Here is a 27,323-nt window from a genome sequence, read left to right on the forward strand (position 1 = left end):
CCAGATTTCCCCCTTTGAAGCTGGAAACTGGATTTTCCCCTTTGGTGACATGTTGAAGGGGAATGGGGGAGTGTGTGCCCCACCCCCCTAGATTTCTGTGCTGACAGTGGGGCACAGGGCTGCAGCCTACCTGGATCAGCACTGGGCAGGAGCCACCTTCATGGCCCAGCAGGCAGGACTGAGCATGGAGGGTGGAGCAGGGAACAGGGACTCAGTGCTGCCACTGCTGTCAGGAGCTGCGCACCAGCTGCACTGCCATGGTCGCCAAGGTGAGGCATCCCCTGCCTGCCTGGCAGCAGTTGGGGCAGCCATGGTCTGCTGGGCCACAGAGGTGGCTCTAGCCTGGTGCCAGTCCAGCTGGGCTGCAGCCCTGTGCCCCATGCCCTGCTGTCAGTGGAGAAATCTGGGGGGGAACATGCCCTCCCACACCCTCTGACATACTGCCTATGCACACACACCTCCCCTGCCCCACACATGCTTCCCCTTCCTCACATATCCACCCCTGCCCCACACACCCGCTTCCCTACACATCCATCTGGTGCAGTGGGATCGCTGTTTCCAGGAGGGAGCAAGTGGGGGGCGGGCTGCTGTAGGGGCTGGTGCAGGGCCAGATGGGGTGGGAGAAGACGGCTGCCAGGAGCAGAAAATGTGCTCCCAAATCCCCACACATATAGAAGCCTGGCCGGGGTGGATTTACTCTAGAGTAATTTAATCTAGAGTAAACTCACCCTGTAGCATTTTCACATGTAGATGTGCCCCTGGACTGTTTAATTCCCTCTGGGCTCTGGGTAGTCCTAGGCCAGTATTTCATTCTGAGTCTCCACATGAAAGTTGCCTACACCACCAATGTGAACAGATATAAAAACAATGGGAACAGCAAATAAGTACAATGCATTATTTGTAAACATTCATAACTTATTTCCGGATCAGTTTAATTTATGTGAGGCCAAGAAGGAATTCCTTGTGTAAATCTATACATATTAAGTCTTCCACAGGTCTCAATATTGGAGCACACAACACAGTAAAACTGAAAATTGTGTGTACACCTGGAGAGAAGAATGGTAAAATACTGGAGTGTTATACAATCGATCCCTGCTAATTCACTCAGTTGTGCATCAGTTGTCAACCCTCCAAACCATTACCATGTGGATAATTTCCCATCCCCTTCCCTCTTTTCAAAACAGAATGTGTTACTTGGATTACAGCATTTTTGCTGTTATACAGAAAACAGGAATCACTATAATGGATCAGGTTCTTCTAGTCTGGTGTGTAGTCCTCGACAGTTAGGGATAAGACTGCACCATCATTCTAATCCCCTGTTTTCAGTTGCCTCTACATTCTCAGAAAATTACCTTTTGGGCTGAAATTTCTCACGCTTGGTCTCAGGCCAGAAGTGAACTGTAAATATCTGTTCAGCCATTTCTGTGTTATCCACACAAGACTAAACCTAATATTAGCATGCCAGTGGGTTTCATGTGAACGTACATGGGGGAATTTTGCCTAGCATAATATATTTGGTATCTTCTAGTTATTTCATCGAGTTTATTTTTATAACAAAATAAATCCAATAAAATAATTACGGACTATAAATGACAAAAGGCATTGGAATGATCTCATTTATCTTAAAAAAGTCAAATCCTAAAGAACTCAAAAGCACAAAAAGAATTTTGGCCAAATCTGATGTTACAAAACATTTTTCAATTTATTTAATATCATGTTCTCCTACTCTGTAGTTATACTGTATATTTTCTGAAAAAATAATATGCAAACAGATTATTGCATAACACATCTTTTCCAAATTAGCCCAGAAATATTTACTAAATTAATATTTCAACACAATAAGAAAACTGTTTTAATACTGAAGGTTAAATTTCCAGAAGGTTTTATCATGTAAGATATTCTGTGGAAAGAAGCACCTATTTACCTTTTTGTAAGCTATTATGAAGATCATACACAAGTCTCTCAGACAAAACATAGGTGATAGAAACGCAAGCTGAATAAAGAACCTCCTTCAAGTGTGTTTTTGCAAAGTGAGTATTTCATTTGGCCATGTGTGGGGGATATTTTTGCATAATGGTCTATAGACCCTCTAAGTTCCACCATTACAGAATACATATAGTGCTGAATTACAGAGAAGTGGCATTTCACATTATGTCTATGCTTATTTACGGCTCACTGTCTATGTGGAATGAGGATAAAATAATACTAAAATGAAAATAATTATTAAACAGAAAGTTTTGCATTATTCAAACAATGAAAAATACTGTATTTTAGTTTTGAGATACTTCAAGCATATACAGCATATACATAATAAAGCTTAGCCTTTTTTTGCATCAGCTAAAGAAGCAGTCATGAAAAGGTTGTATATTGGTTTAAAACTCCACAACCACCTAGTGCATTCTTCTTGTTCACCTTTTAAAGACACATGTAATGTGAAATGGATACATTACACTGCTGTAGTTTACAATATATATTTTAAATTTACAAAAATACAGAAAAACAAGATTTCTTCCACTCAGATACTGAGCATTAACCCTTTGAGTACTAATTTCCACCTGCAACACTGCAGAACACATTCATTTGACTTACATATTTTTATAATATTCTAACAATTATAATTGTCATCTTTATGTACACTATTAGGAAATATATTCCTACACATAAAAAAAAGAATAGGGACTTAAAACTGCTGCTAACAGACACATGATATGAATGAAGCATGTAACGATTTCTGCAAAATATACACAGAAAACTGTAAATTGATGCTCCATTGAGGGGCTGTCATTGTTCTTCTATTCTCCACAGCAATGTATCAGCTACCTAAGCCTGTGTTAAGATGCATCAGTAAGTAAACAAGCTCATATGGCCTTACAGAATTGTGCTTCTTTTTATTCATGGAACTGCTGCTTTCCTTTTACTGCAGACATTTTTCTTCTAGCGTTATGCTTGTATTCACATTTTGTGAGCCATTCTGATCTGTACCCTTCCTTGTTTAAGAGCAGTTTCATTTCACATTAGGATAATTATGATTCAGATCGTCCTGTGAGTTGATTCTTTGTGTCCAGATGTTCATGGAAATATTTAAAAAAACCCTTTTGCCTCGTTAACAGAGAATGTTACTGACCCGGGAATGCCCTACAGTTCAGCAGATTAATGAACATAAGGAACTACTTTTGAAGGTTAAATTTGCATTAAAGGATAACAACAATCTGAAATTTGCTAGGGGGAAAAAGGTTTTTTCATAATGGGATGTAAAATTAAACCAGTGTCTAGGAAGCTGTATTTCTTGAAAATGATTGTACTTTCACTTTCTTGGCAACTCTGGACTGCATTGATCATATGATTAAATACAGAGTATAGTATATACAGGCTCTCTGAACTAGAATAATCTATTTTTAAGAAAATGACTGTAGTCCTCAAAGAGTTAATGATAAAACCTCTCTACCTAAACAGATGTTTGAAGGTTACTGTGAAACAGCTTACGGATTTGCTCAAAAGGCATACTTTACAAAGAAGTGTAAAACTTGTTGAGACAATTGCTATTACACTGCACAGTGTCACATACAATGAGTAGTGCATGCTCTGTAAAGACATTAGAGTGGACCCTTATCAAAGCTATCATATAACCTTATACAAAGGATTGTGCCACTTAAACTAGTGCAGTAGTGATTTTTTGTAAATTCATAATGCTCTAGATTAATACCAACAGGGTTTTTCACAGCCTTTTACAATACTTTTTTTTTTACACATGTAACACTAGAAAACAGCAAATGGTATATCCTGACATGTCATGCAAAATACAACCGATACAGCACCATAGATGTAACAGAGACATTATCTAGCACTTCCCTCCAACAAGAAAAGGGACATAACAGAGACTGTACATTACATGATTTTACAGGCCATATGCTACAGAAGAACTTTAGAGGCAGTATCACTTTGTAGATCTAAAAAGCTGCATTAGTAATTTTACAAAATCCTGCTTTTCATTACTATTGTTGTCACTTCTGATTAAAATCCATGGCACAGTAATTATACTTTGCTACAAAAATAAATAAGTAAAAGTTTAAGATGCTGATATGTTTATAAAAAGTGTTTGAAGTTATTGGAATTAAAAGCCAAAAGAATGAATAAAAATGATGCCTTTCTAAAGAAATATAGTTCTTTGTAACAAAAGGATATTGCCTCTCATAGTCAGTTTCTCTTAGCTCCATTTTCTAATATTCTCCCAGAACAATTTTTCAACATTCTTTTAAAAATAACTTCACTTTTAAAACACTGCCACTACAGCAAGTTTTTAGTCTCTTCTCAATAAGAAAACAGAAACCATGGTGGAAAAACACATACAATTTGCTGATGTGCTACACAAATACATTGTCTTATTCAATTTAGAATAAAAACAAAGCTTACGATGACTAGAGTGAAAAAAGACAAATGAGCGGCCCATGAACTACACAGTAGTTTCATTTTTCCAAGGGCCCGTTTTGATATTTCCTGTACTATCTGAACTGTATATCATGGCTTCATGCACATTTCCCTTGAGAATTCCATTGTGATTAGTTGTATTAAATGGCAATGATTGTGTCCGTGGGTGCATCTCAAAATGAGCTGCGTGGTGCACAGTGTCACTTTCTGGCATTTTAGCACAACTGTATATAACAGTACTTGCGTCACTACTTTCAGGTTGGTTGATGGTAGGGTATTGGTCACTTTTTGCACAGCAGGCCCGTCTGTGCCCTGACTGACTATCATGTGTACTGTGTGGACTGTCTGTATGTGAACTGTGGATGCTGCCATCAATACTTGAAGGAATGTGATAGGCATATTCTCTCTCTCCTGCAGACCTGTGTCGACTGAAGTAACGTGGCTTAGTTCTGCTTTTCAGACATCTATGAATATGCACATTAGGTCTGAAAGTTCCTTCGTTGTGTACATGAATATGAGCTTCATCATCAAGAAGTTGATCACAGTGCACTTTTGCGCAACAGGGTGTAACTGGTGAAAGGCAGTTAACATGGTTTTGAACAGCTTGTAGATTAGTAAGTTTGCAGTGACTAGCAGCTGGATGATTAAAAACAGCTGATTTGTTAGGACATGGTGACTCCTGAAGGCAAGATGTATGAACCTGGGTGTCCCCATTGACATTAACCTTTGGGCGGACATTAACTTGTACAGAGTATGTGTTTCTTCTAGATGGGCAACAGGACCACCAGCAATGCCATACATCATCTCTCTTTGCACAGTGATGGATGAGAATGAAAAGCCCCAAAGTCACACAGAAGGCTCCATAGAGACAGCTAAATATCATATCCAAGAAATGTTTTTGAGACACAGCAAGCGCTCCAAAGGTCCAAGTGGCAGTAAACAGGAACAAAGTGAATGCTGCAGCTCGCAGCTGAGCCTTAAATGAGTGCTCATTTTCCAATAAGGAAGAAGAAATCATGGAGCATGATGCCTGGGCAACTGAACCAGTGTCCGTAATATGACTATGGCCCACTTCAGTACTTGCCAGTCTTTGCTGGTCTTCTGTCCTTTCCTTTAATTCATACTTGCGTTCTGGATGGCGCTTCAGCTGCACATAAGTGCAGAGAAAGTACACACAGGTGACTAACACAATGAATGCTACTGGCCCATAAAATGCACCGAGGCTTGGTTCCCATGCCATCCAACAACTGTGAACAACAAGAAGTCAAAGTTAAATACATTTTAAGACTCAAATTTGACATAATGGACAATGTATTGGTTTTGGATTGGCAGTATGATATCACCTTGGTGCAGGCAGATGTCTCCTTTCTGTCAAGGAAATGATGAAATGCTAGCCATGGGAGGAAAAGAATATGATTATGCTGCCTTTAGATCATGCTAAGGAACACTGCAGTCAAACAAGACATACAGCATGTGCTGACCTTGGAAATGTAAGGTATGTAACTACCTTAGGGTGTTGTTGTATGCGAAAGGGTAATACCTCTGTCTAGTGCAGCTACACAGTATACAGAGAAATCATCTGCTTAAGATTTACTATTCTGAAACAACACTTCCAGTGCCATCAAACAAAAATCCCTAACGAGACATTTTTGGATATGCATTTACTAATATTTTTAGAAATAAACTAATACATTTAAACTCAATATAGTAAGAAGCCCAAGTGACCTTGTATTTATATCCTACTGAAAAGGCAACTGGGCACTAAAACCTTTAGGGTCTTTAGATATCCCAGGCTGACTAAACACCATAGAGTATTACTTTACAGGTACTGCTGGTTCATATTATTAAAATGTGCATGTTAAAATGTCTCCCCACACAGTATTTCCATTTGTTGGAGTAGGGGATAGGATGGATGTTCAATTTAGATAAGAAAGCAACCACAAAATAAACAGGGGCCATGTCTACATGAGACACTACTGCACAATGGTTACTGTGTATTTATTTAATAATTATTTATGCAAGTACTAAATAAAAGCACAGTAACCTGAGTTACTGTGCTGTAGCACTGACGAATGCCTTTCTTGTGACACTACTGCACAGTAGCCCAATACTACTGCATAGCAGCAGTGCATCACAGTTTTTGCCACACAATGCTACTGTTCAGTAGTATCAGGCTACTGTGCAGCCAGCACCTCATGTAGACACACCCATGGAGTAGCAGATAAAGATTCCCAGCATTATACAGGCCTTTTTCCCACTTTGTACCACTCACTGGACCCCAAAGGTGCAAAGGTATCTAAGCGCAGCTTTTAGCTTCCTCCAGTTTCTGGAGTTGTTTTTGTTGTGAATTTGAGAAGGCTTAGACAACTTAGGAACCCTTCGTGGCTGCTATATGTTTTTTGAGCAGTGCAAAATTGCTGCAATCTGGGTTGATATCCACATTGTGCCTCTACAATGGCCTACACTGAAGATAACAAAGCCGTATCTGCTTTTAGAAAATTGTTTATTTACTCTGGGGCAAAATCCTGTAGATTGTCTGCTTGGCAGTATGGACTGTGTAAGCCTCAGCTGGCTACATAAATTGGCTGCAAGCTGACAAGAACTCTCCTGGGGGTGAATGGCTCAGGGAACAATACTGAAAGGAGACTGTGTGGATCTGCAGAGCTCTTCAGAGAAAGGATCATTTTTCTTACAGAGCAACCTGGTACAGATCCCTTGACCCTCTTTTTTCTTCTTGCTGGGTACACAAGACTGCAGGAATTAATTTAAAGCTAAGGCTATAATCATTCAGGTCATGGGAAGAGAAAGGTAATGGGGTCAATGCTCCTTTTCTATTTAGTTTTAAACAAAACATCACCATTTCCTGGATGCCATAGAAGGCTGGAGTCTTGTCTGGACATCCACATGATTACCATAGAGGAAAACCTTTAAGCCCTTCTAGTACATCTCCTCCAGAAATCCTTGACTGATTTCAGTTTCTGAAACATTACAGTTCTCTGCAGCCTGCACTGTCCCAATCAGAGTCTCTTTCTAAGCCCACTGAGGTTTAAGCGCGGGAGGAGTCCATCCTTCTCCTGGAATTTGGAGGAAGCTGCTGCCTTCCCCATGTTATTCTCCAGAATTCAATCTCTCTGTGTGTTATGCAGGATGGGAGGCATCTCAATCTACATCATACCAATTTCATAAAAAGAGAAAATGTTATGTATGCCCAGTATTTGGTCCATGGGGACTATGAAGAGGGACAATACTTGATTTTCAACATGTTTTTATGGAAAACTAACAACAAATATAGGTTAATTTAAAAACCCATAGTTTTGTTACAGGGAAAGGGAAAAACATTCCTAATATCAGATACGTTCCTTCTAAAAATGGTTCTCACCCTTTTTTTGAAAAAAAGACTCCTCTTTGGCTTGGATTCTGCTACCATTTCGTAACGTGGCAATGTCATCCTCCAAGGTGAAGCCCTCTGCCTTAACAAGATTTAGGTCAGTTGAGTTCTGTTTAGTGTGAGTTGCAATGCAACCACATTTAACTTTTTACCCTGAGCTCTGATCTTTAACAAACTCACAATTTATTAATTATCTCAGAAGCACCTCCAGGAATATATATATTGTTCTTGTGAGAGGTATGTTGAAAAACATCATCTAGGTAAATAAGGTAATACTAGTTTTTATTTTATGAGTGTGATTGGTGGGTAAGCTTTAAATAAAATATGAATGGTACGTCTTGGATGCAAAATGAAAACTGGAAGGTTCCCCAGTGGAACATTCTCTCAGGATGCAGTTATTTCAAGTGGAATCTCATCATGGATTACTTAAAAATCAGTTCTTTGGTTCCATAAAAAATATGTTAAAGTTGCTACATCTACATTTTTATGTATTAACATTATTAAAAATGGAGAAGGCACACAACCCACTGTGATGTTCAATTTGCAGCTTTCTTTTCTCTCTAACCCTCTCTCACCTGTGTCCTGTTTTCTGTACAGATTGTGATACCAGTATTGATTAGCTGTGATTAAAGTGATTAAAGAAGTACAACCTCTTAATTGTGCCAAAATGAAAAATGTCTTACAGATTTATGAATATAAATAATCAAGTCTTTTAATACACTGTTGATTGTAAGTGATTGTCTAATTGGACATGTTTGAATAAATACGTTTTGAGTATATGACAGGGATGGTCTGAGTGGGTCCCAGGCTGAGAAGATAAAGTTGCTAAGGGTCTTGACTAATTTACTGTCAAAATTCAGTTCTCTGTGAAAGCTGTTATAAAAGGCCAAATGTTATTATATATTCCACTTTGTTTTCAGATTCCTCTTTTCTAGCTCATATCACAGTTGCTTTCGGAGGTATGAGGCAGCATACTTAAAGCACCGTAGAATTAACTGAACCTGACTCCCTGCAGAGCAGCAGTTGCACTGTATTGACATAATATATTGATAAATGCATTAGGACACTGATCAGGGACACACACCTCAGAGCAATCAATTCCATTTGGCAATCTGAGTCACTTCGTGTTCTGTTTTTATGGGGGAGCCTACTAGGATCCTTTTGCACTCTGTTTCCCAGGAAGCAACAGTTAATAATGCACATAAGGCACCTGAAACACGAATCTGTGATAGCCATACAACCTATCTGGTTAGATTGGACACTAGTATGCATCTTGAAAACCTTGCTGAAAACCCAACATTTTTTATTTTTAAGGAAGCAATATAAAGAGGGACTAAAAGCATCATCAGTATCTCTCTACAAAGCTATTTATTAGGTATTTGTAATTCCTGTAATTGCACTAAGCAAAATGCCTGAGGAAAGGGCATCAGATCTCTGCAAATGACGTGTGGTCTGTTCAACGAGGTATGGTGCATCTGCCTCTTTTATGAACTGGTAAAAGTGCACCAGTAGGCTTTTGCATTACTGTGTTTGCAGTTGTTGCACCACTAGCAATGAGAGTCATACAGTGAACACTTATGCTGTCCATCACACATGTGCAAAGACGTCATATATTTATTTAGTCTTCTCTTTCCACTCCAAACAGACTTCAGAACCAGTCACTATCTGATCTTACTATTTTAAACTGGAAATTTTATGGAAAATGAAAGCAGATATAGCAATTATCTGTTTTTCTTGTTTCTGATGGGCTGATATAGTGAGCGCCAGCTGGCGCAGCATGTGGTGGTATACCTACTGATGCAGGTGGGTCACCAGGATTACATAACTCTATTGCTCCAGAGTTTGCATTGACTTCCAATAGCTTTCCGGGCATAAATCAAGGTGCTGGTTTTGAACAAAGAATCCTTAAATGATCTGAGCCCTATCTGCCTAAGGGGATGCCTGTTTCCTTATCTCACATTGTGATCTCTGACGTCAGCTGAGAGCAACCTTCAAGTACCAACAATAAGCCAAATGTACTTGGCAAAGCTCATAGGAAGTCATTCTTGGCAGGTGATCCTCATCTCTAGAACACCTTTCCTTTTGAGGCCCAACAGAGCCTAAGCCTGGCCATCCTTCAGAAGTATCGTAAGACCTTCCTATTTGACCAGGTGTTTAGTCAACAAAGCTAGGCTAAGAGATTGCTTAAAGGGTCTCTGTTTTATGTGGCTATTCTGGTTCCCTTTTTAAGTTTCTTTTTTTTTTGTTCTTCTGTTCATTTTCCTGTTTTATGAGTTACTGTGTTCTCTTAGGCTAGGTACAGACATTCAAAAAGCCCGAGGAAGAATCTAAGTTATGCAGCATAGTTTAGATTGGTAATGAACAGAACACAAATTCACCATTCTGTGGGAGTGGGGGGGACAAATCTTAAACCAGGTTCTGCCATTTTTAAACCAGTCTATGTGTGTCGAACTTCTGTTCTGATACAGGTATAGACTGGTTTTGTGCCCTGAACTTCTGTTCTGTGATGGGTTTAGACTGGTTTCTGATCACTTCTACCAGTAAAAATGTAAAGTCTGTACCTGGCCTTATTGTGAACTACACTGACACTTTGCTGGGTAGGGCAGTATATAAATCAAACAAGTAAAGAAGCAATATATATGTAATATACATAAAGTTGTGTGTGTGTGTGTGTGTGTAACTTTCGACAAAAGTACATGATTACCCTGAGTGAAGAAACAATACATCTAATTCCTTTCATGTTTATACAATTTTAAATTAAATATAACTCCATTGATATCAGTGGAGTCAGAATTGTACAAACTGGGCAGTGAGTGAAAAGTATTGAACCCAAAAATGAAAACACTGAACTTCCATAGACATTATTTCCTAAATGTTACCATGGTCCTTGGAATTATGGAATTCCATCTTACACTCTCTCTCTCTAACCTTTATGATTTAATAAAATTTATCAGCATCAGATAGACATAAAAATAGTTCAACAAAATATTTTTTATTACAATAGCATATACTTACTATGGGGCATTGCCTTCATTTCCATAGTTATTGATGTTTGTGGCCGCTGTAATCCCACAAATAATAAAAGGAACACCCCCACTAATCAGGTAAAATCTGTTAAGAGATAACAATATTTTAATTTGCATGGCTTGCCATTGGTAGTATTGTTTTTGAACAGTTTTTCTTCCTTGAAGTAGTCATAACAAGAAAATAATGTACAGTATAGCCTAAGAACATTAAATACAATTTCTCTAAGAAGAGAAAAGCAAGGAAATAAAATGTCACCATAAGCAATGTACCTTATAAAGCACCAGGGAAACAAGAATAGTGAGGATTCATGTTTAAATGGATGCATTTTAGAATCTTTACTAATAGTTTTAACAAATATAATTATAATGATAGCAAAACTAAAAAAATAAAACCTCAACTAATGTAAAAGTTATTTATACATAAAATTTGAAAAACACTATAAATGGTTTACATCCAACCTAAAATTTTCTCAGTAGCTATTGTGAGAGATTCTAGGTCACAGAAATGGCTTCCTATGTCTTCCTTGACAACTGTGAAACCACGTTCAGTCAGGAGAAATGAGAAGAAACTGTCTTTTGGTAACAGCATTCCTTCCAAGCTGGGATGCCAAACCGTGATACTTCGGATCATAAAGTCTCCCTTCATCTACTGCTCCTAATCTGACAAAACTATTGGGAGAGTAGTTTCACTAACAGGTTAAGGCCTGAGTCTTGCAAATGCATCCATGCATATAAATCCTGTGAGCCCTAGAGCAGGGTCTAACAAAAGTCTAGAACAATATCAAATTTAATCTTTCTTTGGTGATTTGTATTAAAAGACCAGAGGCAAATCATTTCATACCCATTTAACTGGTTAAACACCACTTAACTACTTGGAACCAAATTCATCCCAATAAGCTGAATTAATGATAATACTGTTCCAATTAAGCAGCAGTGATTACCATATACTATCATTAGGTTAAATCAGATTCCTAGGAGACACCCCTTTGAACGAGTCATCCAGCTTTATTATGTCCACATTCAGCAGAATGAACTGTAATAATGTTTTACATTTCTATAGCACCTCCTATCCCAAAACAAAGCACAAATTATTCACATAATACAGCACTAGAATTCTGTGATCTCTGAGACAGAGATGAGCATCACAGCCCACTGGTACAAAAGAAGCTAAAGTTCAGCTAACAGGGAAAAATTTTGTTCAGTGCCACAGGGAGAAAATTTTTAATTGCATAGACTTTGTTTTGCTCTTTAAAACCCATTCAGAAAACTTCTAGTTTTCAGAACACTGTCTGAAAATGCAATAAATGTCAGTGAACTCACTTTGTTTATGATTAGCATGAAGGTCTGATTTGAACCTGTGGGGTCAGCAAGGTTACATATTTCAAATCACCAACCCATGCCCCCCTACAGCACCTGAACCTCCATTGTTGCCATGTACACATCCTTTCTCATTGCTTTTTCCCACTTCTTTTTTCTCTGCAAAAAACAACAATTTGTTCTTCCATTGCCTCTTAAGTGTGGAAGGCAGTAACACTAAATGATAGGAAAAGAGATTTGATCTTCCTCAGGCAGAGGAAGATCCTTCTCCAAACTGAAGGGAAATCTCTTACTTATGCAACACATTGGGCACATCTCAACATGCATTAACATGGTCAGTTAATGCACATTAAATCAAGTACCTCCATTATGAGGTCCTAGGAAAATGGGGCATCTTTACATGAGTATGAAGGCTGGAATTTGAGTGCATCAGAGCAAACTCAATTAATTGAGTATGCTGGATCATGGCAATTACCATGCTCCAGCAGCCTCCTGCATCTTGTATATTAGTGTCCACTCACTTAAAAATGGTGGCTGGGGTGCTTTACCTAAAGCTTGTTGAATGAGTTTTGGTTCAAGCACCCCTGTCACCATTTTTAAGTGAGGGGACACTGATACACAAGATGCAGCAGCACTTAAATTAGAGTGGCTCTTGGAGCCTCTCTAATTGAAGTGCTGCCATCCCCGAACATGTGTAAAAGTGTGAAGTATTAGCCTATCTTAATGCATATTAACTAAAGAGCATGGCTTTTAGTGATGCTTTAATGCACATTAAAATAGGTTAATGTGCATTAAAGTGCATGTGTAGATGTGCCCAATTATTATGCAAAATTATTTTCTGAGATCAGAAACTGACTTCTGTATTTTTCAAAGTACAGTGCAAATGGCAAGTAATCTTACAGGCTTTGTGAGTAGTAGTTTTACAGACCATGGAAACAAGATAGTGCAGTTAAGTTAATTTCTCCAACATTACATAGCAGGCTAGTTAAAACCAAGACTAGAACCTACATTTACTTAACCTCCAGGACTGATGTCAGAGAGAAAACTCCCACACTGAAGTCTACATAACAGCATTGCCTTTATGATCTAAGCTGTAAATAGAGCAAAGAAATCTAACAGGAAAACATCCTTTATACACAGGAGGAATTTCAGCTTTCAGAACTTCAAAATGACTAAGTCTATTTCCCTCAAACTTGGCATTTTCCTTAGAGCTCAGCCAACTCTAAAGAACAAGCTGAATCTGGACAAGATCTAGTCAGTCATTGGAAGTGAATGATTGTGCCTTTTTTTTATTTGAGCACTGGGACAAGAGTAATATGAAGACATACAAACATGCTCCTTGCAAACACAAACTGAATGAAGTTTTCTGAAACAAAATCTTTGGGTAGAGACTAAACATCAAAAAGTTTATCCTAATTTTAGTTCAAGTTATAAGGCAGAAAAACAGATGTGGATGTCTGAATAAGAAACCCAATTTTGGCTGTAAGTAGCGTGCATATAGCATAGAGCGCAGGTCAAGAACATTTTGGGAGTGGCAAGCCGAATTAATATAGCTTGGTCTAAAAGATGTGCAATCTCTTGTGACTCAGCTACCACTGGTGAATTGTTGCTGACATCCCAGTTTATCAGGCCATATAAGAAAAAAAATCAGTTGGTGAATTGGATCTGGATGACAGGGTGAAAAGCAACCTGTTTAAATTTGCTGATGATACCAAAATTTGGGGTGAGGTGAGCACACTAGTAGGGAGGGAAAGACTGCAGCAAGACCTGGATAGGTTACAGGGGTGGGCTATCAAAAACAGGATGCGTTTCAATACTGACAAGTGCAGGGTGCTGCACTTGGGCAGTAGTAACCAGCAGCACACTTATAAGATGGGGAACTCCCTTCTTGAGAGCACGGAGGCAGAAAGGGATCTTGGAGTCATTATTGAACTTGGGCTGAAAACGCGAGGTCACGGTTGGCAGGGCTAACCGGACCTTGTCATGCATCCACAGGTGCATCTCAAGTAGGGCCAAGGAGGTGATCCTCCCCCTCTACGCGACACTGGTCAGGCCACATCTGGAGTACTGTGTCCAGTTCTGTGCGCCCCACTTCAGGAGGGATGTAGACAACATTGAAAGGGTCCAGAGGAGGGCCACCCGCATGATCAGGGCAGACACTACAATGAGAGACTGCGGGACCTGAACCTGTTCAGCCTTCACAAGAGAAGGCTGAGGGGGGACCTGGTGACCGTCCATAAACTCACTAGGGGGGACCAGAAGGGTTTGGGAGAGACCTTGTTTCCCCTAGTGCCCCCTGACATAACAAGGAATAACAGCCACAAGTTGTTGGAGAGTAGGTTTAGATTAGACATCTGCAAGAACTACTTCACAATTAGGGCGGCTAGGAGCTGGAACCAACTTCCTAGGGAAGTGGTGCTGGCTCCTACCCTGGGGATCTTTAAGAAGAGGCTTGATGCCTACCTGGCTGGAGTCATTTGAGCCCAGTTTTTTTCCTGCCCAGGCAGGGGGTTGGACTTGAAGATCTACAATGTCCCTTCCGACCCTACTTCTATGATTCTGTGTTCTGGCCCGTGGGCTACAGGATGCTGACCCCTGGTACAGTGTTTCACTAAAAACAGTTTATAATCTCAATTTAAGACTCTTTTCTTACAAATTGAAACTATAATTAAATGCACATCTGTTTTTGTAAATTATATAGGTTATGTATTTATCTATATTAGGATTTAAAAACAACTACTGCATCACAATGTTAGTGTTGCACTCTCACAACATCACACTTGAGGTGTGTGCTGGGCTACATGTTAGTAATTCTCAGCTGCTCTAGAAGCATTAACCCAGACAATACTCCAGAAATGTGGCAAAATCCAGCCAAATGCCTGTCTTGTCTCATTGGTAAAATTAATAAAATACATTCTATAAATGCAGTAGGTAAAGTCAAATACTTTTAATACACCCAAGGTGCACTGCACTGATATCCAGCACGGTGTGCTGCCTGCCCAGTCTCATTACTAAAAAAAGGTAAAACACATGCTAGAAACGACAGTATATCCAAATAATTCTTCAACTACAGTATCAGAACTCTTCAGGGTAAGGGGAAAGATGAACCTGGGAGATCTCCCAAAATTAAAAGAAACTGGATTACAGACTAATAGAATGAAAGTAGAAGAAAGGTAACATTTGGAAGAAAGGGAGGTAAAGAACATGAAATAGGTTCCATACACTTAGGGGCACAGACTGCATGCACTGGCCTTTCTGCACAAGGACTAAAACACTGTATTTGCCAAAATTAATTTATATATTAATAAAAAAGTATTTGAAAAGTTACCAAAGTGGAAGAGTAATTTCCTAGGAAAATCCAAAGGCCTTCAGGTAATTACACAATGGAATTACATTTAGTAAATTTAGATACGTTTTTCTCCTTCCAATCTTTAATTTCTGTGCAATATTTTATTGTGAAAAAGAGAAAATTTACTTTCTAAGAGGCCAAGAGAATAAAAAGAAACACAGTTGATAATAAATAACAACACTTCATCCTTATAGAATACCTTTCATCTGCAGGAATCAAAATGCTCTTTAACTAATTTAACTTTACAAGCTTTTGTGCAGTCTTTGAGAATTAGTATCATTGTTATGCAGATAAGAAAACTGAGAATGACAGATTAAGCATTTGGCTAAGGTCACACAGAAAGTTTGTGCGCATGTACATGGTAAACTTAGTGTTTGGCAGCACAATGCTGATCCACAAGGACTGCCACCTGAACTAGAAGTTCACAGCACCACTGAAGGGCCAAGGCAGGTTACTTCGCCTGGGGCCAAGCTAAGTGGCACTGGACAAAAGCATCTACACTGTGTCTGTGAGGAAACATCCCAGCCCACACAGCCTGCTTGACATACTGATGGGCTTGGTAATTTTAGATTTGATGTGACCTCTAGCTCAGAACCCAGTCCTTTTTATTGCTGGTTATGTGCCCTTGACACAAGATTGTCCTTCCTCTCTATTACAGTAGAAGGGAATAGACTAAATTATACCTCCAGGAAACAAGTTACTTCCAATAAGTGAAACTAGTCTGAGCAAGGCATATGACATCTTGATCTTCCTGGAAGGCCTGAGTGTTCATAAGGAGGGTTGATCCCTCTGCTGTGGTCCTTAAGTCCTCATTGATGCCATTGTATTCCTGCTGATATCTGATTATTACTTCCAAAAGAAATTTGGCAACATGGAAATAAGACTGTTTGGGTTAATCCTGATGTAGTTGGCACTAATTGTCATGGGTATTTGGTATTTCTTTCGTTGTCTTCCATGGAATAGCTTTATTCTACGGAGCAGCCCCCTCAACCCAGATGAATGGAAATGAAGCATATAGAGTTTTGCCAGCGGGATCTTCACTAAAGATTATACTCTTCAGGTTTAGCTCTTCTCCCCACAACAGATTTTTGTGTGTTTCAGCTGGTTTTCAATTACTTTTATTCACACAGCAGCAGTCAGACAAAATTCTTGCCCAGTATAAACCTAGACAGTAACCATTAAGGATTAACCCCATGAATTAAACAGACACACATTTCTCCCCTGTGTTTTCTTCTGATGTTTGTTCTATTAAAAAAAGTACCATGAATCTTTTTCACCTTTCACTGTTGACTGTGAACTCCTTTAAACTTACCTTATCTATACCTAATGGGTACAATTTTGCTTTTAGAGCCTGGCTTCTTATCCACTTCTCACTTTCCAGTTACGTTCTTCACCCTTCCATATGAGCCACTCAACTTTTACATTCCAGTTTTATTTTTGTTTTACTCTCCTAAATTAAGGGTGGTCTATACTTTTTATAATTTGTAGGAAAGATCTACAGCCGAGCTAAAATGTCTTCACTCCGAATCTTTATTTCCTTTTATGTATTTAAACAATCTAGTTTTTATTTACTTTGGGCAGACTGATCCAGAAGTACCAGTTTCTTTTGAAATGCCTGATCTACAGAATAGATGGTCTCATAGTATACAGGAGTATTTAAAAATTGGTATAGTTATAGGCTAACTGTCAAGAGATGAACACAGGCCAGTAGCTTTCCTGAACTTCAAGCACCAGGTGAAGTTGCTTGATGTTCTAATTGTATGACCCTCATTTTTTCTCTTATTTTTGTCATTTCCATATTTGGACTGCCTCTGCTTCCACAGGATGTTACAGGATGGCGCTACTAATGCAGCTGTTGCATGGCTTCCACGTTAATGCTGAGAAGCTATTGCCAATGAAACACTTCAAGAGATATTAAGTAGAGAGCTTATGCTAGGGGGGAACCTAGGCCTCATATAACTGTAGTAGTGTAGAACTGGTTAGTAGAACTGTAGGAGGGGTTGGGTAGGTCTCTCTCTCTCTCTCTCTCACACACACACACACAACTGAATGGCTTTAAAGACTCAAAGAAAATTACAGAGAGGACATAAAGGATTTTACACATAAAAATCAATCTTGACACACATTTGATAATATTTTAAAATTGTTTTAAAGGAAAAGTAATCCATGGGGTAATTTTAGACATAAAACCAATTGCCAGCTAATGGCTTCAGTCACTGCAGGGGTTTGCTTCTTTGTTTCTGCACACACTTGGGTTTTGCCAGCTGCCTAAGTAAGCCCCTGGGGGCATCAGGGGGCTTATGGATCTGCACCTATTTACTGAAGCCCAGACTGCTACATCTTCTTCATTTTCTTTTCCAAGCTAACCATTTTAATCCTAGCTCATGTGTGCCTTCATGTACTGCAGCCACACCTCTAACTACCCCGTAGTTAGGGCTTGAACAAAAGCACGTAAAATTTTAGAATTATAGAAAGGTAGGATTATAAGGGCCCATGTGAGGTCATTTAGCCCAACAACTGTTGAAGACAGGATTGGACCTAGTAGGGCTGTGTGACGCTTTGGACCATGATTCAATTTGGCTGTGATTCAGTGACCAAGTCTCCAAATCTGAATTGAATCAGGAGACTTTTTAATCTCTCCAAATCGAATTGAAACCCTCCGGATTGATTTTGAGGGATTTGCAAAGATTCAGACAGCTACAGCTTAAAATGTTTTTTCTGTGTCCCTCTAGGTAGCAGGGACTCATGAACGCTGCAATGCTGGGGCGCATGGAGTGTCCCACAGGAGCATGGGGGGCTCCCCAGTGCACTCGGCAGCAGACCTGGAAGCGGACCAGAAGCACTTCCGGGTCTGTAGGGGAGCATGTACTCCCCCCCCACCCCGTGCCCTCCATCTTGGTGACTGGTGCCTCCTGGGTCTGGGGAGGGACCCAGGGTCCCACCATGGCCAATCGCCAAGCCAGCAGGGCATGGGGGGTGGGGGGCCAGTGCGCTCAGCAGTGGACCTGGAAGTGGACTGGGTCAGCACTAAATCTTCAGATTCGGATTCAGCTGAATCAAATCAGGGACAGTGATCTGAAACAATGAACTGAATCACTGTCCTTGAGTGATTCGAAATCAAATCGAATACAGCCTGTTTTACATACCTCTAGACAAATGTTTTCCTGACTATTCTTGTAAGCTTTGGGAACAACCCATATATCCAACTACGAGGCACACAATGCCCAAAACATCATAAAGACCATTACTCTTGCCACAGGTAAGATGGGGGATGAGGACACTGTCAATGTCCTGCCACAGCAAGAACAGAGAATCTTTAGTAATAATTCATACATGTTTTTGGGACAAGCATGGTGACTATTAGAGAGACCTTGAAATTTCTGGTACCATGACCCAAAACCAGCTCTACATTTATTACATACAGTAACATTTTTAAAAATGTAAGCACCACTCTAGGTGATGTCACCCTGCCACCATCATAGCTGCTGTTTCCCAGCCTCCTTTCAACAAGATCACTTCTTGTAAAGCAAACCTGACTGTGAAATACTTAGAACTATAGAGCCAATCTGGTAGAGACAAGATAATGTCAGCAAGAATGACAGAAACAGCTTACAGGCAACATCAATTCTGCAAGCTTAATATGTAATAAATTCTTCTAAGTTTATTTCCATAAGTGCTGCTCAGTAAGTCACCACTGAAAAAGCATCTGGTGAGTTCTTTCCAGACTGAGAGCTTCTAGCTTGATGTTTTGATTTTTCTTAACCTAAATCCTGTTTTCAGCTGAATGACTTCAACTTTGGAACACAGACTTCCTTTTGTCCAAGAAAACCAAAGTTTGTTGGCTTTGTCAGCCTTTTTTCTTAAGGGTTATTTATTTCTTTCTTTTTACTAGGGCTTGGTATGGGAGGGGTGAATAGGTTCATGGGAGATACAGCTCAGGTGGTTTGAAATGATATTTATTGTAGCTATTTGGTTGATTAAGGCTATTTCTAAAAGTACTTAAGCCTAGGTAGTCACATTTTAGAATGAGAAAATTGACACTAGCACACAAGGAATCTTTTTGCTGCTTCTTTCCTATGCAAAAGTGAAACAAAGTATCCTTGAGAGGGCAAATAGAAACATTTTCCACTGTAACTCCCCAGTCCAGCAGGGCGTAGGGAGCCTTGCAAATTGCTCACAGTGGGAGCCTAGATAGCTGCAAGGGTCTGCCAGGCTAGGAACTGGCAGAATTGGGGTTTAGGAGGGGAACAGAGCACAGAACAAAATGATTTTATCTGTTTTTCCTTGACATTTGTTTTATAACAGACACTGGTTTAATTTTAACATATTTGAGAAAACAGACCTTAGACAAAACAGTCATTACTATTTTAGCCTTGTTACTCATTTTAGATGGCTCCTGGAACGCTTAACTCCTGGATTGTCCAGACATTAACATCTGAAACTAGGTTTAAGCACACTTTAGGTGGCTTAAAATTACAACACTCCAAGGCAGATTTCTCTCTGCTCTGCATTGGCCAGCTTGTGCCATTAACGTGTGGCTACTCTGCACAGATGAGCCACCCAAGTTGCAGTCCTCCAGCTTCCCAGGATGCAGTGTCCCCTCCCCCACCTTCCTGTTCGGTGTGAACAAACTTTCTACTCTCTGTACTCTATTGCCTAGGGGTGGTTCTGGCACTAAGCCAACTGCCCCTCTTGCCCCTGGTGGTGTGACCTTCCCATCCTCAGGGGTGCAACCCTGTGTAAATAGCCAGCACAGGACATGCCACCTAGCTAGGTTGCAGGGCCAGAACTGGGGTCTAGGGGAAGTCGGGGATGAACAAGGTAGGGTGCTGGATCACATTCCCATGAGCTGGGGCTTCATTCCCAGGGCAGAGGCAGTAGTCCCCCTCACCACTCCCACTTCCCAGTCATCCCAGGAAGCATGACCAGTATCACATATACCCCAATCCCAAATGCCAACTTATTAAAACAGAAAACCTTCTTTAATTTTTCTACTTCTATTTCTCTGTTTATTATTTTAAAACTTCTTTTTATTTTATCCTTCAGTGGCTTCCTTCATTTCACCAGCCTTCCCCCACTCCCATTTCCTTTCTACCTCCCATTTTATTACCCATCCCCATCTCATTAACTCTCTGCCTCCTAGATTCATGTTCCTATCCCCCACAGCCCACCTCTCATCCCTACACTTAGAGCAGGGATAGAGGGTTGTCCTGGCTCATCAGTCCCATAGGGGCAACTCATAGCTGAAGCTCCTTGTCAGACCCCTGGTTACCAGCCCTCTAGTAGCAAGTCACAGCTGTACAGGTGGGGGACAGTCAGATAAAGTTTTTAACTTTAAGGTGCGACTGCTCTAAATCTGAGCTAGCACTAACACTAATCAACATTGGAACTGCTCAAAGCATAATATATACAAGGTCCTCAGATGCCATTGTGATGACGGTCAGAAAGACTAACAGACAATGGAGCTGTTGGTAGCTGCTCCCTAGAGAACAGAAGCCATTATGGGCATCTGCAGATGAGTGCACGTACATTTCCCTGGGGACAAATAGCAATGGCACATAGTTGTCCCCCTGGGAACGCCCCTAAAAGCATGCCCTGGCATGCAGCAGATTGCCCTGGGTGGTTAGGGGAAGCTGGGGCTTAACCTTGAACCTAACCAGTACCTGGGCTGGCCCCAGCAGCCTTACCTGGAGTCCTGGGGGCCTCCTAAGGCTGCAGTGGCAGAGACCTGGGTTCACAGGTCCTGGCCAGCAGCCAGGGCATGGATGGTATACGTTGCAGGTACATGAGCTGCCCCACTTTTTTAAAACTGTTTTTTTAGATACTGGGATTTCCTGTGTTGTAAATATGCAGCACAGATTACTTTCTCACTCTGGTCATTTGTTTTGCAGCACCTCAGAAGCCTTTGAGGCACCACAAAGCACACATGCGTGTGCTCGCCTGGATGCACCCTTTGACACTTCTTTTAAAACTCTCCTAAAGGAAAATGATCTCCTTGAAATTTTCATACTGCAACTCATCTCAGAATTCTTCTGAGAATTTTGATAACAATCAGAGCAAACTTAGGAAATCATGGTGACTTGCAAATGTATCTCTCTGGCATTTTAAAAAAATCTCCTGACTTTGGTTCATGTTCCTGAGTATATTGGTCTAATAATCCATGTTTATTTTGTTTGTTTGGTTTGGCTATAGAGGAATGCCCTGCAGTGTTAAGGGTTTTTTTTTGTTTTACCTGCCTGAAGGGTAAGGTATAAATGGGAAGATCATGTGTGAAAAATGAGTAATAAAAACAAATTATAATGGGTGTTAAAGTTGGAAAGTCAAGTTCTCAGACTTAGGATATGCCAGAATTAAAATGGCCTGGGCAACTTTAATTTAGCCTCTTTGGGTGGATACATTATTATGTAGTCTTTAGTTACATGATCAAAATACTTAATTTTTCACAGAATGCTTGCATCATTCAGCATACAGATTAGATATCGCTCACTAAATAAGTAACCGTTTTTCAAAAAAATACTGTTCATTTAATAGGTAGCTCCAAATCTTTTTTACCACCCACTAGATAAACTATGGACACTTATAAAAATATTAATTGCTTTATGTGCTTTTTCTATTTCATTTCATTTCTATTTCTTAGTGGTTATATAAGTGATAGAGTCAGTAACGTGACTGTACCTAATCTGGCAAGGAATTTGGGTGAGGTCAGAAGAAAAAAACACAAAAATGCTTGTACCCTAATGTAGGGCAACAGAATGGAGGAACTGGAAGATGTGACAACAAATATTATAAAGACAAGAAAAACATTCTGGAACAGCAACTGTGACTGGAACATATGACTGGGTATTGAAGAATATGCACGTTTTAGAAAGGATAGAAGCCAACGGAAAAAATAATAGGATAGGTTTATACCAAGGCTGTCAAACTCACTTTGGGCCCCAGGCTGGATCCAACCATGGGAACTCCTGCTAGGCTGGATTTGTCAAGCCAGCAGCAGCTGTGGTGGGTCCAGGTTTGGGGCCAGTGGCGTAGGCCCATGTTCAAGTGGCAACCTAGGTTGGAGATCAGGCAGCAGTGCAGGTGCAAGAGTGGGCAGGAATGTTGGTTGGAGATCAGGTGACAATGGCATGGTCAGGGATCAGGCTACAGAATGGGTCCATGGGCAGGCATCAGTGTCGGTTGGGGATTGGGCAACTGGTAGGGGGTGCACATGCCGCCCCCCCCCGACAGGGCCAGTGTCCCCCAGTGGCTGACACGGATGCTGTTAGTAGGGTTGGTGCCTCGCCTGACAGGGTTGGTGGCTTCTGTGGGTGCCCCCCAGATTCAGGAGGCATCAGTCACTCATGAGCAGCAGGCTGGGGAGCAGGCAGCAGAGGAGCAAGAAAAGGTTGCATCTGCCCAGTCCTTTCTTTCCCCCCTGCTGCCAATGGCCATGTTCGGGTGCAGGATCACCTTATTCTGTTGCAGGCCATACTCCACTGGCCATACCCACTGCTTCTGGTAGCTTGCCAAACTACCAGTTGGAACAGTTTTATGGGCTAAACACAGGCTATGGGCCATTCACTTCACACCCTTCCTCTATACAATAATAATATAATAAATGATGAAGAAAAATGAAGAGATAACATGGATAAAACAGAACACACTTGGAGCAAAATCATTTGGGGGAAGGATTGTAAAGAAAGTTCAACTGGGATAGTGCAATGGTTTTGCTATTGACATCCAAGACTCTGATGTACTCTAAACCAGGGGTGCTCAACCCCCAGGCTACAGGTTAGAGCTGGCCCCTGGTGCCTTGTCATCCAACCTGTGGGTTTCCCCATGGGTCTGTGGGGAAGCATGAAGGTGATGGCCCTGTGCACTAGATCTGGCACACAGGGTAGCACAAGGCCTGACCCTGGCATGTGATGCTGTGTGAGGGTGGTGTGAGGCCCCAGAGTTGGATCACTGCATGTGGAACTGGGTGGCACCAATCCCTGTGACAGCACCTGGCAGAGGTGGCAGAGACCCAGGAGCCCAATCCCAGCATGTGGGTCCAGGTGGAGGTGTTGCAGGGCTGGGTGGAGGCAACATAGAGCTCTAGAGCCTGATCCCCACATGTGGGACAAGTGGAGGTGGCTCAGGCCCCCAATCCTGGCATGCAAAACCAGTGGAGGTGGTATGGGGTTTGAGGCACATGGGGCTGGGTGGGAGTGGCATGAGCTTCTGGATACCCAATACCAGCAAACAGGACTGGGTGGAGATGGCACAGGGTCCTAGGGCCCCAATTCTGGCACACAGAGCCAGGTGGGGCAGCACAGTCAAGATCCAAGCATTGAGGCCTGTTCAGCCTGTGAGCCCAAGCCACTTATTTGAGCCCAAAAGTTGAGCACCACTGTGTTGATCGTGAATATAGCAACAGCTCGGCCAGGCCTACACATAACATCTTTGTGACCAAATTAAAAAACTGTATTTTGCACAAAAATGCAAAGTGGCAGCTGGAACCATACAAAGAGAGCAACCCCAATTGGTTTTATTCTCTGTGCTAGATTATGTCAAATCAAGAAAATGGTCAACAGAGAACTGAGGCGCTCATCACATGTGCGCATCTCAGAAGCCAGTAAAAGCAAGAAAGCTATATATGCGTTTCAATTGACTGGCAGCTGAAGGAAACAAAAGGCTAAATATGCATCTCAAGATAAACTTGTGAAAGATACAGAAAAGATGCCCTGTACGTGACAAACACTTCTCCCAACAAATATCCTAATGTACAGAGTGTTAAAAATGTCTGAACAATTCAATGTATGGCTGGAGTTTGAAAAACAACCATCACCTATACAAGCTACTGCAAATGTGCCCATTTGATATACAAATACCCCAACACAGGTTTGCTGACACCTCTAAGTATCCTGTCTGACTGCTCAGGTCCATCACTTGTAAATTGACTTACAATTGCAGGGTCTGCAGAGATGTACAAGTTTTTATACCCAGACCATGCAAGAACAGGAGCCAGGCTGTTAACAGTTATGAGATGATAATCAACACCTTTTCCACCCAGTTTGTTTGGATTCTAATCGGCCAACTATCAAGGAAAAATGCTTTGAAATTATACAATTAAACAGTATAAGAACTAAAAGAATTTGCCAGCAAAGTGTGCACTCCAAGAGAACCATAAAGAGATCACTGCTACACTGTACCCAGATTAACAAGCAATGGATCCTGCTTGATGAAAGCTGCAAGACTGAACCAGCTTCCTTTGCTGGTGTTGGTGAGAGAACACTATTGCTGCTAAATATGTACTAGGACTTTGTGGAGTAGCTCATTTTATTTTGGAAGGATTCTTTTTCTGTTAGTTGGTTTTATAAGCTTTCTTGTGGTATTCTTATTAAAGCCTTTCTGCTATTGATCAGTCGGGTGGTTTGTCAATTCCTGGGGCACTAGGTTTAAAAACCCACTTCCTAAGTGCAACAACTGCTCTAACCTTTTGCTGATTCATCTATGGTATAATTTACTGCTGTCATTTAAATTCACGGTTGTTCCAATTCCCTGCCAGTGCCACTGCCCCAAACCAGAATAAGGTAATATTATTTTAGATTTAAAGACTTAGTTTTGGCAGGGAGTTTATAGTTTCATAGATGCTAGGGGCGGACCTCAACAATCATCGAGTCCGAACACCCACCTAGGCAGGAAAGAGTGCTGGGGTCAGATGACCCCAACCAGATGCCTATCCAGCCTTCTCTTAAAGACCCCCAAGCTAGGGGAGAGCACCACCTCCCTTGGAAGCCCATTCCAGATTTTGGCCACCCTTACCATGAAGGAGTTTTTCCTGAGGTCTAGCCTAAATCTGCTCTCTGTCAGTTTGTGACCATTGTTCCTTGTTACCCCAAGGGAATGGAGCCCTTCCAGTCTCTTTCTGCTTTCCCCTAATGAATTTGTAGGTGGCCAGAAGATCACCTCTTAGCCTTCTCTTGTGAAGGATGAACAGGTCCAGGTCCCTCAGTCTCTCCTCATAGGGCTTGTCCGGTAAGCCCCTAACCGTATGAGTGGCCCTCCTCTGGACCCTCTGGAGTCTATCAACATGCTTCTTGAAGTGTGGTGCCCAAAACTGGATGCAGTACTCCAACTGCGGTCTGACCAGCGCCCGATAGAGGGGAAGTATCACCTCCTTGGTTCTATTTGTCATGCATCTGCTGATGCATGATAAAGCGCGGTTAGCTCTGCTGATGATTTTATCACACAGACGACTCATGTTCATCTTGGAGCCCACTATGACTCCGAGGTCCCTTTCTGCTTCTGTGCTGCTGAGAGGATCACTTCCCAGCCAGTAGGTGTGCTGGATATTTTTGCACCCTATGTGCAGCACTCTGCACTTGTCCTTGTTGTACTGCATCTTACTGTGTACTGCCCACTTTTCTAACCTGTCCAGGTCTGCCTGTAATCATTCCCTACCCTCTGGAGTGTGCACTTCACCCCACAATTTAGTATCATCTGCAAACTTAGACAGAGTACACTTCACACCCACTTCCAAGTCACTGATGAAGATATTGAAAAGTACAGGTCCAAGGACCGAACTCTGCGGGACCCCACTACCCACATCCTTCCAGGTCGATACTGACCCATCTACTACCACTCTCTGGGTGTGACCGCTAAGCCAATTTGCCACCCACAGGACCATATAATCATCTGTGTCACACCCGCTTAATTTATTTATGAGAATGGGATGAGACACCATATCAAAGGTCTTGTTAAAATCCAAGAAAATGACATCTACCTCTACTCCTGCATCTAAGCATTTTGTGACCCTGTCATAAAATTAAACCAGATTGGTCAGGCATGATCTACCTGCTATGAATCGATGCTGGTTGCCCTGCTGCATTATTTTTCCTGCTGGACTCCCACAAATATGATCCTTCATAATCTTTTCAAAGACCTTTCCAAGGATGGAGGTGAGACTGACTAGCCTATAATTACTTGGATCCTCCTTCCTCCCCTTCTCAAAAATAGGGACCACATTGGCCCTTTTCCAATCCTCTGGGACCTGACCTGAGTGCCATGAGTGCTCAAACAGCTGTGCCAGTGGTTCTGCCATGACACCCGCCAATTCCTTCAGTACTCTCGGATGCAGCCTGCGGACCTAAACACATTCAGTCCATCCAAGTGACTCTGCACCAAGTCAGTGTTGACGGTGGGTGGTGTCCCTCTAGGCACCCATTAGGAGACTTATCTTGAGCCCTGTTCAGTAACACCGAGGCAAAAAAACTCATTGAATAGCTCAATCTTGTCCCCTCTCTCTGTCACTAATTGCTCCTTCTTGTTCAGTAGGGGTCCTATGCTGCCCTCTGCCTTCCTTTTACTCCCTACATACCTAAAAAAAACGTTTTTGTTGTCTTTAATTTGTGTTGCCAGCTTCAGCTCTAGTTGCTTTGGCCTTTCTAACTGCCTCCCTGCAAGTGTGGGCCAAGTAGGTATACTCCTCCTTGGTAGCCTCCCCCTGCTTCCACCACCTAGATGACTTCTTTTTTGCCTTCAGGCTCCCCTGGATTTCCCTGTTTAGCCAAGGAAGTTTTTTGGCTCCTTTCCCCCTTTTCCTTCATACTGGGATTGTCTCCCTCTGAGCCTGAAGGATCAGCCTTTAGGAATGACCACCCTTCCTGGACTACCATCTCACCAATACTCTTCTCCTGCAGTCACTGACTAAACTCCTAAGCACACTGAAGTTAGCCTTCCTAAAATCAAGCACTTCCACCTTACTAGTTATCTTAACCACCCTATGCCGTATGGTAAATATTAAAACCTTATAGAAGAGTTGGGTGGAGAAATTAACCTTGAGTCAAATGTTCAG

General features: G+C 41.3%; 1 protein-coding gene across 2 annotated transcripts in view; it reads right to left on the reverse strand.

Annotated features, from left to right (window-relative positions):
* Nucleotides 1-1,684: 1,684 nt before the first annotated feature.
* Nucleotides 1,685-27,323, reverse strand: part of ADGRA1 (adhesion G protein-coupled receptor A1) — a 553,479-nt gene continuing 527,840 nt past the window's right edge. For both annotated transcript variants that reach the window (XM_090057369.1, XM_090057370.1), the window contains 2 exons: nt 10,829-10,924; nt 1,685-5,672 (listed from right to left, as the gene is read on the reverse strand). In XM_090057369.1, the coding sequence (XP_089913495.1) occupies nt 4,451-5,672; nt 10,829-10,924 (1,318 nt within the window). In that variant the 3' untranslated portion in view covers nt 1,685-4,450. The remainder of the gene's footprint in view (nt 5,673-10,828; nt 10,925-27,323) is intronic.

This window comes from Crocodylus siamensis, chromosome 7 (genome assembly GCF_052110815.1).
Source record: "Crocodylus siamensis isolate JL-2025a chromosome 7, ASM5211081v1, whole genome shotgun sequence".
Taxonomy (NCBI): domain Eukaryota; kingdom Metazoa; phylum Chordata; order Crocodylia; family Crocodylidae; genus Crocodylus; species Crocodylus siamensis.